General features: G+C 58.5%; 1 protein-coding gene across 2 annotated transcripts in view; it reads left to right on the forward strand.

Annotated features, from left to right (window-relative positions):
- LGR6 (leucine rich repeat containing G protein-coupled receptor 6) overlaps window positions 1–16,114 on the forward strand; it is a 209,049-nt gene that overhangs the window by 164,079 nt on the left and 28,856 nt on the right. For both annotated transcript variants that reach the window (XM_068164663.1, XM_068164662.1), the window contains 4 exons: window positions 194–265; window positions 1,904–1,975; window positions 3,471–3,539; window positions 4,447–4,518. In XM_068164663.1, coding sequence (XP_068020764.1) covers window positions 194–265; window positions 1,904–1,975; window positions 3,471–3,539; window positions 4,447–4,518 — 285 coding nt within the window. The remainder of the gene's footprint in view (window positions 1–193; window positions 266–1,903; window positions 1,976–3,470; window positions 3,540–4,446; window positions 4,519–16,114) is intronic.

The raw sequence follows: 16,114 nt of genomic DNA on the forward strand, positions 1-16,114 counted from the left end.
AACAGAGCAGAGGGAGGGCTTTGTCCTGCCAAGGGACACACCTTGTTCACTTGGGGGGTGTTACTACAGCTGGAACAGAGCCTGCACCTCCTATGTGAGCTCTGTTTGGAAGGCTCTCTGCCTCTCAGGGTGCTGGGGGGGAAGCAGTCTCCCTTCCCCTCCGTTAATCCCAGCTCTCCGCTTCTCCCCGCAGTGGTTTCCACAACAACAACATCAAAGCCATCCCAGAGAAGGCCTTTGCTGGGAATCCCCTCCTGCAGACAATGTAAGAACATCCAGCCCTGTTTCCTCCACCCTTCCAGCCCCACCAGGGGCATTTCCTGCCTGGGATCCCTGGCAGCTGCAGGCATGCCCAGGGGTGACACTGCTGTGCGTGGGCCGAGAGGAGCTGAGCTCAGCCCCTGCTCCTCTTCTCCTTCCCCTCCAGCTGGACTTTGCCGTGGTACAGGTTGACAACAGCCCTGGACCAACACCTGGGTGGTCTGCATGGACATCTTGCTGTGCCTGGCAGGATTTTCCAAGCCCTGGCTGACATTGCCTGTGTTTATTCCTTGTGTTTAGAAGAGCTGCTAGGAGCTGTGTGTCAGGGAGCTGGGGTCCCTGTGTGGCTGCCCCACAGCCGGGAACATGAAGTTCTGGGGCTGGGTACACCCTGGGGGCAGCTCATGTTCCCTCTGAAGCAGACACAGGTGGAAGGTAGGAGTGGAGGCCCCCAGGGGTCAGGATTGGGCCAGTGCTGTTTAACATCTTTGTCAGGGACATGAGCAGTGGGGCTGAGGCACTCTCAGCATGCCTGAGGAGGTGACACCAAGCTGTGAGGTGTGGTTGATGCACTGGAGGGAAGGATCCATCCAGAGGGACTTGGGCAGGCTGCAGAGGTGAGCCCAAGCCAACTTCATGAGGTTCAGCAAGGCCAAGGGCAAGGTCCTGCAGCTCCCCAAGCACAGATCCAGGCTGAGTGATGAGTGAATTGAGAGCAGCCCTGCAGAGAAGGACGTGGGAGTGCTGGCTGATGAGGCTCTTGACATGAGCCAGCAAGGGTCACTGGCAGCCCAAAGAGCCACCTGTGTCCTGGGCTGCACCAAAGGATGTGTGACCAGCAGGCTGCCCCTCTGCTCTGCTCTGCTCAGCCCCCACCTGCAGCACTGCCTCCACTTCTGCTGCCCCCAGCACAAGGAGGGCCTGGGGCTGATGGAGAGGCTCCAGAGCAGGCCACAAAGATGATCAGAGGTCTGGAGAAGCTCTCCTGTAGGGACAGTCTGGGAGAGTTGGGGCTGTTCAACCTGGAGAGGAGAAGGCTCCAGGGAGACCTCAGAGCAGCCTTGCAGGACCTGAAGGGCTCCAGGAGAGCTGGGGAGGGACTTGGGACAAGGGCTGGGAGTGCCAGGGTGAGGAACAATGGCTTGGAGCTGGGAGAAGATGGATTTAGATCAGACATTAGGAAGAAATTCTTCCCCAGGGGGGTGGTGAGGCATTGGAACAGGCTGCCCAGAAAAGTTGTGGAGGCTCCAACCCTGAAGCCTGGCTGAAGCCTGACACAGTCTTGCAGGAGGTGATTCAGATCCTGGAGCAGTTCACTTCTCTCCACTGGCTGTGACAAGCAGGGACGTTCCTGGTGCTGTGCACAGTGTCTCCCAGCAGGGTTACAGCACTACAGGAGGGCTGAGGGAGAGCTTTGCATCTTCCTAGCAGGACCCTAAAGGGCCCTCTCAGAGCAGCAGGAGAGCTCATTTGTGCCAATGTCCACCCAAAACAGGCTGGTGAGGGGATCTGGGGTTACCCTGAGGACAAGAGCTCCTGGCGGGGTGGTCAGCACCTCCTGCAGAGCACACAGAGCAGCTCCTGCAGTAGCAACCTTTCTCCTGTGCAGCAGGATCTGACCCATTGCTCCTTTCCTTTGCAGCCATTTTTATGACAACCCCATCCAGTTTGTTGGGCAGTCTGCCTTCCAGTACCTGCCAAAGCTCCACACTCTGTAAGTTCACCAAGCAGATCCTCGGAGAGGCCAACCCCAAGTCCCATGAGCTGGACACCTCCGTGGCCTCCTCTTCTCCTCTCCTCTAGAGCCCTTGTGCCAACAGAAGGCCATGGTGCCACTCACCCAGCCAGTGAGCCAAGGAGCAGACACTGCAGAGGCTTTGTGCTGAGCAAGGAGCTCCTCCCTCATGCCCACACAGCTGGCAGGCACTGGAGCCTCTGGGGTCTGCACAGCTGCATGGGCACCAGCAAAGGCAACTCCCCCTGTGCCGCTGTGCTTGCTGCACGATGGTCAAGCAAGCCCTGCACTGGCTGTTGTCCAAGCACCCCCGTAGTTGTGCAGACACCCCCTGTGGTTGTGCAGACACCCCCTGTGCTTGTGCAGACCCCCCTGTGGTTGTGCAGACACCCCCTGTGTTGTGCAGACCCCCCCTGTGTTGTGCAGACACCCCCTGTGTTGTGCAGACACCCCCTGTGTTGTGCAGACCCCCCCTGTGTTGTGCAGACACCCCCTGTGTTGTGCAGACACCCCCTGTGGTTGTGCAGACACCCCCTGTGGTGTGCAGACCCCCCCTGTGTTGTGCAAACACCCCCTGTGGTTGTGCAGACCCCCCCTGTGCTTGTGCAGACACCCCCTGTGGTGTGCAGACACCCCCTGTGGTTGTGCAGCCCCCCTTGTGTTGTGCAGACCCCCCCTGTGCTTGTGCAGACACCCCCTGTGTTGTGCAGACACCCCCTGTGTTGTGCAGACCCCCCCTGTGTTGTGCAGACACCCCCTGTGTTGTGCAGACACCCCCTGTGTTGTGCAGACACAAGGCCACTGAAGGCTCTGCCCTCCTCCAGGAGGGAGGGAAGCAGAGGAGCAGGTGGCACAGGCACCAACCCCCCAGCTCTGGCGGTGGCACCGCTTCCTTCCCAGGAAAGGCCCTAAGCCTCCTCCAGGGCCACCACCACCTGGTGGGCATCAGCTGGACCAGAAGAGCTGCTCCACGTTGGGCAGCCTGGCCTGGGTGGCCTCCCTGTGGGGGCACAGCCCCGGGCAGCGAGGCAGAGGAGCCTCAAAGGCTGTGTCTGTGAGCCTCGCCCAGCCGCTGGCCGCAGGGCCGCACTGGGGCAGACCGAATCGATCCTTGCCATTCTTTAGCTCCAAAGGCACAGCCCTGGGTGGGGTCTCCTGCTTGCATTCCCCGTGGTAATTGTTTGGAGTTTTTTGTTTCATTTGGGTAGAGATCGTGCCAAGAATGGCCGTGGCTGGGGGAGGGTCTGAGCCTGCCAAGCCTCGCCGCGCAGCGATGCCCAGCTCCAGCTGTCAGCTGCTCCACGGCCCTGCCAGCAGTGGCATGCTGATGCCAGGGGCACCTCTGGCTCTGAGCCTCTGCTCGCCTCAGCTGGGTGGGGAGCAAGCAGATTCAACCCCGTGGCTGATGGGTTTGGGACCCTGGGCAGCTGACCTTGCTCCTGGGCCCCCCTCACCCCCGCTCCTTTCTCGGCAGGTCGCTGAATGGTGCCACTGACATCAGGGAGTTCCCAGACCTGAAGGGCACCACCAGCCTGGAGGTTCTGTGAGTGGCAGCCCTCTCCCTCCTGTCCTCCTCTCTGTGCTCCTCCTCCTTCAAGCTGCCCCAGGCTGTTTCAGCAAGGTTAACTTTTGCAGCTGGTTGTCCTCAGCTCTGTCCCTTCCTTCTCTCTCACCTTTCTGCTCCCTCCCACCCCTGTGGCCCCCAGGAGCAGCTCTTCTCTCCTGAGTTGCTCTCCCAGTGCTGTTGAGTGTGCTCCAATCTCTTTTGAGATGTTTCTTTCTTCCTTGCCTTCTGTCTCTGTGAGGGGCTGAGCCTTTGGCCATGGGGCTTCAACATGCTCTGCTGGGACTCAGTGTTTCTGCCCATCCTGGCACCAGCACCAGGAGTGAAGCACAGGAAACATCTGCAGTGTTTGCCCTGCACCTGCCACCCAGCCCAGAGACTCCTGGAGCTGCTCTGCTCCAGACCCAGGAGAGCAGGGGCCTGGAGGACGTGCTGTGGCTGTGGCTCTCCTCCAGAGCCCTGCTCCACACACTGTGCCCAAAGCAGTAGCACAGCTCCAGCCCAGGAGTGTGCCCTGGGGGACTCAGGGAGCCACCACCCGGCCTCCAAGCAGGGTTTCTGAGGCAGCTGTGGCTGCAGGGGGGTCAGGAGTATGGGCAGTGGGGCACTGGGGTAGCAGAGAGTGCCATGGCAGAGGCTGCCAGCTGCCCTCAGCGTGGCCAGCAGGGAGCTCAGCACCCCAGGACTTCCCAGGGGCTCCTTCCCTCCGGCAGCCTCAGCAGCAGGGCCCAGCTCAGAGCCAGCTTCTGTTTCCCTCCAGGGATTTCATCATCCCCTTGATCTTGCCTCTCCTGCCACTGTCTGGGACAGCAGCTGGGTTTGCAGGTCACAGGAGGCGCCCTGGCTCCCACTGACACCATTTCTTCTCTCTCCTCCCCTCCTCCAGGACCCTGACCCGGGCAGGAATCCACTTGCTCCCCAGGGGGATGTGCCAGCAGCTGCCCAGCCTCCGAGTCCTGTGAGTAACAAACCCCTCTGCCTCCTCTGCTCTGCAGCAAAGAGCCACCAGAAACTCAGCCTTCCCCTTGCCTAGCCCAGGGAGGGCACTGCCTGTAGACAGCCACCCTGAGGTTCTTGTCCCCATTTCCTTGCACTGAGAAAACAGCTCCACAAGCACTGCCTCCTCCCCTGCCGGTGTTAGAGCTTGCTGGCTCCATCCGGTGTGGCGCTCTGCACTCAGGGCTGGAAGCAGAGGCACAGCCACACTTCCCTCCTGCTGGCCTGGCACAGGGGGAACTCTACCCATGCCAGCAGGGCACAATCATGGAGTCAGAGATGGGCCAGGCCAGAAGGGGCCTCCAAAGCTCATCCAGCCTGACCTCCCTGCAGGCAGCAGGGACATCCCCAGCTAGATCAGGCTGCCCAGGGCCTCACTCAGACTCACCTTGAATATCTCCAGGGAAGGAGGGAGGGAGGGAGGATGGGCAGGGAGGGTGCAGAGGAGGCAGGAGCAGCAGCTCAGAGCCGCTGTGTGTGTGCAGGGGGGGTCCCTGCTGCTGCCTGCTCCAGGGCCTGGAGGAGGGATCCTGAGAGCTCTGGAGCAGGCGACAGGCGGCAGCTGATGGAGGCCACAGAGCCACAGCCCTGCAGAGGCTTAGGGAGCAGGAAGCAGCAACTGAGCCCTGCCCAGGGGAGGGAGAGGAGGAGCTCCAGAGAGGAGTGGAGAGATGGGAGAGCACTGCCACACCCACACTGCAGCACTGCTGACACACTGCAGCACTGCTCAGACACTGCAGCACTGCTCACACACTGCAGCACTGCTCACACACTGCAGCACTGCTCACACACACTGCAGCACTGCTCACACACTGCAGCACTGCTCACACACACTGCAGCACTGCTCACACACTGCAGCACTGCTCACACACACTGCAGCACTGCTCACACACACTGCAGCACTGCTGACACACTGCAGCACTTCTCACACACACTGCAGCACTGCTCACACACAGCAGCACTGCTCACACACACTGCAGCACTGCTCACACACACTGCAGCACTGCTGACACACTGCAGCACTTCTCACACACACTGCAGCACTGCTCACACACACTGCAGCACTGCTCACACACACTGCAGCACTGCTGACACACTGCAGCACTTCTCACACACACTGCAGCACTGCTGACACACTGCAGCACTGCTGACACACTGCAGCACTGCTCACACACTGCAGCACTGCTGACACACTGCAGCACTGCTCACACACACTGCAGCACTGCTCACACACAGCAGCACTGCTCACACACACTGCAGCACTGCTCACACACTGCAGCACTGCTCACACACTGCAGCACTGCTCACACACTGCAGCACTGCTGACACACTGCAGCACTGCTCACACACACTGCAGCACTGCTCACACACAGCAGCACTGCTCACACACACTGCAGCACTGCTCACACACTGCAGCACTGCTCACACACTGCAGCACTGCTCACACACTGCAGCACTGCTGACACACTGCAGCACTGCTCACACACACTGCAGCACTGCTGACACACACTGCAGCACTGCTGACACACTGCAGCACTGCTCACACACACTGCAGCACTGCTGACACACACTGCAGCACTGCTGACACACTGCAGCACTGCTCACACACACTGCAGCACTGCTGACACACTGCAGCACTGCTCACACACAGCAGCACTGCTCACACACTGCAGCACTGCTCACACACAGCAGCACTGCTCACACACACTGCAGCACTGCTCACACACAGCAGCACTGCTCAGACACTGCAGCACTGCTCACACACACTGCAGCACTGCTCACACACTGCAGCACTGCTCACACACACTGCAGCACTGCTCACACACAGCAGCACTGCTCAGACACTGCAGCACTGCTCAGACACTGCAGCACTGCTCACACACACTGCAGCACTGCTCACACACTGCAGCACTGCTGACACACTGCAGCACTGCTCACACACACTGCAGCACTGCTCACACACATTGCAGCACTGCTCACACACAGCAGCACTGCTCACACACTGCAGCACTGCTCACACACACTGCAGCACTGCTCACACACACTGCAGCACTGCTCACACACACTGCAGCACTGCTCACACACTGCAGCACTGCTCACACACACTGCAGCACTGCTCACACACAGCAGCACTGCTGACACACTGCAGCACTGCTCACACACACTGCAGCACTGCTCACACACAGCAGCACTGCTCACACACACTGCAGCACTGCTCAGACACTGCAGCACTGCTCACACACACTGCAGCACTGCTCACACACTGCAGCACTGCTCACACACTGCAGCACTGCTCACACACACTGCAGCACTGCTCACACACTGCAGCACTGCTCACACACACTGCAGCACTGCTCACACACTGCAGCACTGCTCACACACTGCAGCACTGCTCACACACACTGCAGCACTGCTCACACACTGCAGCACTGCTCACACACCGCAGCACTGCTCACACACAGCAGCACTGCTCACACACTGCAGCACTGCTGACACACTGCAGCACTGCTCACACACACTGCAGCACTGCTCACACACAGCAGCACTGCTCACACACACTGCAGCACTGCTGACACACACTGCAGCACTGCTCACACACACTGCAGCACTGCTCACACACACTGCAGCACTGCTCACACACTGCAGCACTGCTCACACACACTGCAGCACTTCTCACACACTGCAGCACTGCTCACACACTGCAGCACTGCTCACACACTGCAACACTGCTCTCACACTGCAGCACTGCTCACACACACTGCAGCACTGCTCACACACACTGCAGCACTGCTCACACACACTGCAGCACTTCTCACACACTGCAGCACTGCTCACACACTGCAGCACTGCTCACACACTGCAGCACTGCTCTCACACTGCAGCACTGCTCACACACACTGCAGCACTGCTCACACACACTGCAGCACTGCTGACACACTGCAGCACTGCTCCCAACCACACACAGCAGCACTGCTCACACACTGCAGCACTGCTCACACACACTGCAGCACTGCTCACACACACTGCAGCACTTCTCACACACACTGCAGCACTGCTCACACACTGCAGCACTGCTCACACACACTGCAGCACTGCTCACACACTGCAGCACTGCTCACACACACAGCAGCACTGCTCACACACTGCAGCACTGCTCACACACACTGCAGCACTGCTGACACACTGCAGCACTGCTCACACACAGCAGCACTGCTCACACACACTGCAGCACTGCTGACACACTGCAGCACTGCTCACACACACTGCAGCACTGCTCACACACACTGCAGCACTGCTCACACACAGCAGCACTGCTCTCACACTGCAGCACTGCTCACACACACTGCAGCACTGCTCACACACTGCAGCACTGCTCACACACTGCAGCACTGCTCACACACTGCAGCACTGCTCACACACACTGCAGCACTGCTCACACACACTGCAGCACTGCTCACACACACTGCAGCACTGCTGACACACTGCAGCACTGCTCCCAACCACACACAGCAGCACTGCTCACACACTGCAGCACTGCTCACACACACTGCAGCACTGCTCACACACACTGCAGCACTTCTCACACACACTGCAGCACTGCTCACACACTGCAGCACTGCTGACACACACTGCAGCACTGCTCACACACTGCAGCACTGCTCACACACACAGCAGCACTGCTCACACACTGCAGCACTGCTCACACACACTGCAGCACTGCTGACACACTGCAGCACTGCTCACACACAGCAGCACTGCTCACACACACTGCAGCACTGCTCACACACAGCAGCACTGCTCACACACACTGCAGCACTGCTGACACACACTGCAGCACTGCTCACACACTGCAGCACTGCTCACACACACTGCAGCACTGCTCACACACAGCAGCACTGCTGACACACTGCAGCACTGCTCACACACACTGCAGCACTGCTCACACACTGCAGCACTGCTCACACACTGCAGCACTGCTCACACACACTGCAGCACTGCTCACACACAGCAGCACTGCTGACACACTGCAGCACTGCTCACACACACTGCAGCACTGCTCACACACAGCAGCACTGCTCACACACACTGCAGCACTGCTCAGACACTGCAGCACTGCTCACACACACTGCAGCACTGCTCACACACACTGCAGCACTGCTGACACACACTGCAGCACTGCTCACACACTGCAGCACTGCTCACACACACTGCAGCACTGCTCACACACAGCAGCACTGCTCTCACACTGCAGCACTGCTCACACACACTGCAGCACTGCTCACACACTGCAGCACTGCTCACACACTGCAGCACTGCTCACACACACTGCAGCACTTCTCACACACTGCAGCACTGCTCACACACTGCAGCACTGCTCACACACTGCAGCACTGCTCTCACACTGCAGCACTGCTCACACACACTGCAGCACTGCTCACACACTGCAGCACTGCTGACACACACTGCAGCACTGCTCACACACACTGCAGCACTGCTGACACTGCAGCACTGCTCACACACACTGCAGCACTGCTCACACACACTGCAGCACTGCTCACACACACTGCAGCACTGCTCACACACACTGCAGCACTGCTCACACACTGCAGCACTGCTCACACACTGCAGCACTGCTCACACACTGCAGCACTGCTGACACACACTGCAGTACTGCTGACACACTGCAGCACTGCTCACACACTGCAGCACTGCTCACACACAGCAGCACTGCTCACACACACTGCAGCACATCTCACACACTGCAGCATTGCTCACACACACTGCAGCACTGCTCACACACACTGCAGCACTGCTGACACACTGCAGCACTGCTCACACACACTGCAGCACTTCTCACACACTGCAGCACTGCTCACACACACTGCAGCACTGCTGACACACTGCAGCACTGCTCACACACTGCAGCACTGCTCTCACACACTGCAGCACTTCTCACACACTGCAGCACTGCTCACACACACTGCAGCACTGCTCACACACACTGCAGCACTTCTCACACACTGCAGCACTGCTCACACACACTGCAGCACTGCTGACACACTGCAGCACTGCTCACACACATTGCAGCACTGCTCACACACTGCAGCACTGCTGACACACTGCAGCACTGCTCACACACTGCAGCACTGCTCACACACTGCAGCACTGCTCTCACACACTGCAGCACTGCTCACACACACTGCAGCACTGCTCACACACACTGCAGCACTGCTGACACACTGCAGCACTGCTCACACACTGCAGCACTGCTCACACACTGCAGCACTGCTCACACACACTGCAGCACTGCTCACACACAGCAGCACTGCTGACACACTGCAGCACTGCTCACACACTGCAGCACTGCTCACACACTGCAGCACTGCTGACACACAGCAGCACTGCTCACACACTGCAGCACTGCTCACACACACTGCAGCACTTCTCACACACTGCAGCACTGCTCACACACACTGCAGCACTGCTGACACACTGCAGCACTGCTCACACACTGCAGCACTGCTCACACACACTGCAGCACTGCTCACACACACTGCAGCACTGCTCACACACATTGCAGCACTGCTGACACACACTGCAGCACTGCTCACACACACTGCAGCACTGCTCACACACTGCAGCACTGCTCACACACACTGCAGCACTGCTCACACACAGCAGCACTGCTCACACACTGCAGCACTGCTCACACACACTGCAGCACTTCTCACACACTGCAGCACTGCTCACACACACTGCAGCACTGCTGACACACTGCAGCACTGCTGACACACTGCAGCACTGCTCACACACACTGCAGCGCTGCTCACACACTGCAGCACTGCTCACACACACTGCAGCACTGCTCACACACAATGCAGCACTGCTCACACACACTGCAGCACTGCTCACACACTGCAGCACTGCTGACACACTGCAGCACTGCTGACACACTGCAGCACTGCTCACACACACTGCAGCACTGCTCACACACTGCAGCACTGCTCACACACTGCAGCACTGCTCACACACACTGCAGCACTGCTCACACACACTGCAGCACTGCTCACACACACTGCAGCACTGCTCACACACACTGCAGAACTGCTCACACACACTGCAGCACTGCTCACACACACTGCAGCACTGCTCACACACTGCAGCACTGCTGACACACTGCAGCACTGCTGACACACACTGCAGCACTGCTCACACACAGCAGAACTGCTCACACACTGCAGCACTGCTCACACACTGCAGCACTGCTCACACACACTGCAGAACTGCTCACACACACTGCAGCACTGCTCACACACACTGCAGCACTGCTCACACACTGCAGCACTGCTCACACACTGCAGCACTGCTCACACACACTGCAGCACTGCTCACACACAGCAGCACTGCTCACACACACTGCAGCACTGCTCACACACACTGCAGCACTGCTCACACACTGCAGCACTGCTCACACACACTGCAGCACTGCTCACACACAGCAGCACTGCTCACACACACTGCAGCACTGCTCACACACTGCAGCACTGCTCACACACACTGCAGCACTGCTCACACACTGCAGCACTGCTCACACACACTGCAGCACTGCTCACACACTGCAGCACTGCTCACACACACTGCAGCACTGCTGACACACTGCAGCACTGCTGACACACACTGCAGCACTGCTCACACACTGCAGCACTGCTCACACACACTGCAGCACTGCTCACACACTGCAGCACTGCTCACACACACTGCAGCACTGCTCACACACTGCAGCACTGCTCACACACTGCAGCACTGCTCACACACACTGCAGCACTGCTCACACACTGCAGCACTGCTCACACACACTGCAGCACTGCTGACACACTGCAGCACTGCTGACACACTGCAGCACTGCTCAGACACAGCAGCACTGCTCACACACACTGCAGCACTGCTCACACACTGCAGCACTGCTCACACACACTGCAGCACTGCTCACACACAGCAGCACTGCTGACACACACTGCAGCACTGCTCAGACACAGCAGCACTGCTCACACACACTGCAGCACTGCTGACACACTGCAGCACTGCTCAGACACTGCAGCACTGCTCACACACACTGCAGCACTGCTGACACACTGCAGCACTGCTCACACACACTGCAGCACTGCTGACACACTGCAGCACTGCTCACACACACTGCAGCACTGCTCACACACTGCAGCACTGCTCACACACACTGCAGCACTGCTCACACACACTGCAGCACTGCTGACACACTGCAGCACTGCTCACACACACTGCAGCACTGCTGACACACAGCAGCACTGCTGACACTGCAGCACTGCTCACACACTGCAGCACTGCTGACACACTGCAGCACTGCTGACACACTGCAGCACTGCTCACACACACTGCAGCACTGCTCACACACTGCAGCACTGCTCACACACACTGCAGCACTGCTCACACACTGCAGCACTGCTGACACACTGCAGCACTGCTCACACACTGCAGCACTGCTGACACACTGCAGCACTGCTGACACACTGCAGCACTGCTCACACACACTGCAGCACTGCTCACACACTGCAGCACTGCTCACACACACTGCAGCACTGCTCACACACAGCAGCACTGCTGACACACTGCAGCACTGCTCACACACAGCAGCACTGCTGACACACTGCAGCACTGCTGACACACTGCAGCACTGCTCACACACACTGCAGCACTGCTCACACACTGCAGCACTGCTCACACACACTGCAGCACTGCTCACACACTGCAGCACTGCTGACACACTGCAGCACTGCTCACACACTGCAGCACTGCTGACACACTGCAGCACTGCTCACACACTGCAGCACTGCTCATACACTGCAGCACTGCTCACACACACTGCAGCACTGCTCACACACACTGCAGCACTGCTCATACACTGCAGCACTGCTCACACACACTGCAGCACTGCTCACACACTGCAGCACTGCTCACACACTGCAGCACTGCTCACACACACTGCAGCACTGCTCACACACTGCAGCACTGCTCACACACACTGCAGCACTGCTCACACACTGCAGCACTGCTCACACACAGCAGCACTGCTCACACACACTGCAGCACTGCTCACACACACTGCAGCACTGCTCACACACTGCAGCACTGCTCACACACACTGCAGCACTGCTCACACACACTGCAGCACTGCTCACACACAGCAGCACTGCTCACACACTGCAGCACTGCTGACACACTGCAGCACTGCTCACACACACTGCAGCACTGCTCACACACTGCAGCACTGCTCACACACTGCAGCACTGCTCACACACACTGAAGCACTGCTCACACACTGCAGCACTTCTCACACACTGCAGCACTGCTCACACACTGCAGCACTGCTCACACACTGCAGCACTGCTCACACACACTGCAGCACTGCTCACACACACTGCAGCACTGCTCACACACACTGCAGCACTGCTGACACACACTGCAGCACTGCTCACACACTGCAGCACTGCTCACACACTGCAGCACTGCTCACACACTGCAGCACTGCTCACACACACTGCAGCACTGCTCACACACTGCAGCACTGCTCACACACTGCAGCACTGCTGACACACTGCAGCACTGCTCACACACACTGCAGCACTGCTCACACACTGCAGCACTGCTCACACACAGTGCAGCACTGCTCACACACAGCAGCACTGCTCACACACTGCAGCACTGCTCACACACACTGCAGCACTGCTCCCAACCACACACAGCAGCACTGCTGACACACACTGCAGCACTGCTCACACACACTGCAGCACTGCTCACACACACAGCAGCACTGCTCACACACACTGCAGCACTGCTCACACACTGCAGCACTGCTCACACACTGCAGCACTGCTCACACACACTGCAGCACTGCTCACACACTGCAGCACTGCTCACACACACTGCAGCACTGCTCACACACACTGCAGCACTGCTCACACACAGCAGCACTGCTCACACACTGCAGCACTGCTCACACACTGCAGCACTGCTCACACACAGCAGCACTGCTGACACACACTGCAGCACTGCTCACACACTGCAGCACTGCTCACACACTGCAGCACTGCTCACACACACAGCAGCACTGCTCACACACACTGCAGCACTGCTCACACACTGCAGCACTGCTGACACACACTGCAGCACTGCTCACACACTGCAGCACTGCTCACACACAGCAGCACTGCTCACACACACTGCAGCACTGCTCACACACAGCAGCACTGCTCACACACACTGCAGCACTGCTCACACACAGCAGCACTGCTCACACACTGCAGCACTGCTCACACACACTGCAGCACTGCTCACACACTGCAGCACTGCTCACACACTGCAGCACTGCTCACACACACAGCAGCACTGCTCACACACAGCAGCACTGCTCACACACTGCAGCACTGCTGACACACTGCAGCACTGCTCACACACTGCAGCACTGCTGACACACTGCAGCACTGCTCACACACAGCAGCACTGCTGACACACACTGCGGCACTGCTCACACACTGCAGCACTGCTCACAAACTGCAGCACTGCTCACACACACAGCAGCACTGCTGACACTGCAGCACTGCTCACAAACTGCAGCACTGCTGACACACTGCAGCACTGCTCACACACACTGCAGCACTGCTGACACACTGCAGCACTGCTCACACACTGCAGCACTGCTCACACACACTGCAGCACTGCTCACACACACTGCAGCACTGCTGACACACTGCAGCACTGCTCACACACACTGCAGCACTGCTGACACACTGCAGCACTGCTCACACACACTGCAGCACTGCTCACACACAGCAGCACTGCTCACACACTGCAGCACTGCTGACACACTGCAGCACTGCTCACACACACTGAAGCACTGCTCACACACTGCAGCACTGCTCACACACTGCAGCACTGCTCACACACTGCAGCACTGCTCACACACACTGAAGCACTGCTCACACACTGCAGCACTTCTCACACACTGCAGCACTGCTCACACACTGCAGCACTGCTGACACACTGCAGCACTGCTCACACACACTGCAGCACTGCTCACACACTGCAGCACTGCTCACACACTGCAGCACTGCTGACACACTGCAGCACTGCTCACACACACTGCAGCACTGCTCACACACACTGCAGCACTGCTCACACACTGCAGCACTGCTCACACACACAGCAGCACTGCTCACACACACTGCAGCACTGCTCACACACTGCAGCACTGCTGACACACACTGCAGCACTGCTCACACACTGCAGCACTGCTCACACACTGCAGCACTGCTCACACACTGCAGCACTGCTCACAAACTGCAGCACTGCTCACACACACAGCAGCACTGCTGACACTGCAGCACTGCTCACAAACTGCAGCACTGCTGACACACACTGCAGCACTGCTCACACACACTGCAGCACTGCTCACACACTGCAGCACTGCTGACACACTGCAGCACTGCTCACACACTGCAGCACTGCTCACACACTGCAGCACTGCTCACACACTGCAGCACTGCTCACACACAGCAGCACTGCTGACACACTGCAGCACTGCTCACACACAGCAGCACTGCTGACACACTGCAGCACTGCTCACACACACTGCAGCACTGCTCACACACTGCAGCACTGCTGACACACACTGCAGCACTGCTCACACACTGCAGCACTGCTCACACACTGCAGCACTGCTGACACACACTGCAGCACTGCTCACACACACTGCAGCACTGCTCACACACTGCAGCACTGCTCACACACACTGCAGCACTGCTCACACACTGCAGCACTGCTCACACACTGCAGCACTGCTCACACACACTGCAGCACTGCTCACACACACTGCAGCACTGCTCACACACTGCAGCACTGCTCACACACACTGCAGCACTGCTCACACACAGCAGCACTGCTCACACACACTGCAGCACTGCTCACAAACTGCAGCACTGCTGACACACTGCAGCACTGCTCACACACTGCAGCACTGCTCACACACACTGCAGCACTGCTCACACACTGCAGCACTGCTCACACACACTGCAGCACTGCTCACACACACTGCAGCACTGCTCACAAACTGCAGCACTGCTGACACACTGCAGCACTGCTCACACACTGCAGCACTGCTCACACACACTGCAGCACTGCTCACACACTGCAGCACTGCTCACACACACTGCAGCACTGCTCACACACACTGCAGCACTGCTCACACACTGCAGCACTGCTCACACACAGCAGCACTGCTCACACACTGCAGCACTGCTCACACACACTGCAGCACTGCTCACACACACTGCAGCACTGCTCACAAACTGCAGCACTGCTGACACACTGCAGCACTGCTCACACACTGCAGCACTGCTCACACACACTGCAGCACTGCTCACACACTGCAGCACTGCTCACACACACTGCAGCACTGCTCACACACACTGCAGCACTGCTCACACACTGCAGCACTGCTCACACACTGCAGCACTGCTCACACACAC

This window comes from Melanerpes formicivorus, unplaced genomic scaffold, assembly GCF_026170545.1.
Source record: "Melanerpes formicivorus ecotype bairdi unplaced genomic scaffold, bMelFor1.0.p_v2 SCAF_82, whole genome shotgun sequence".
NCBI classification, from domain to species: domain Eukaryota; kingdom Metazoa; phylum Chordata; class Aves; order Piciformes; family Picidae; genus Melanerpes; species Melanerpes formicivorus.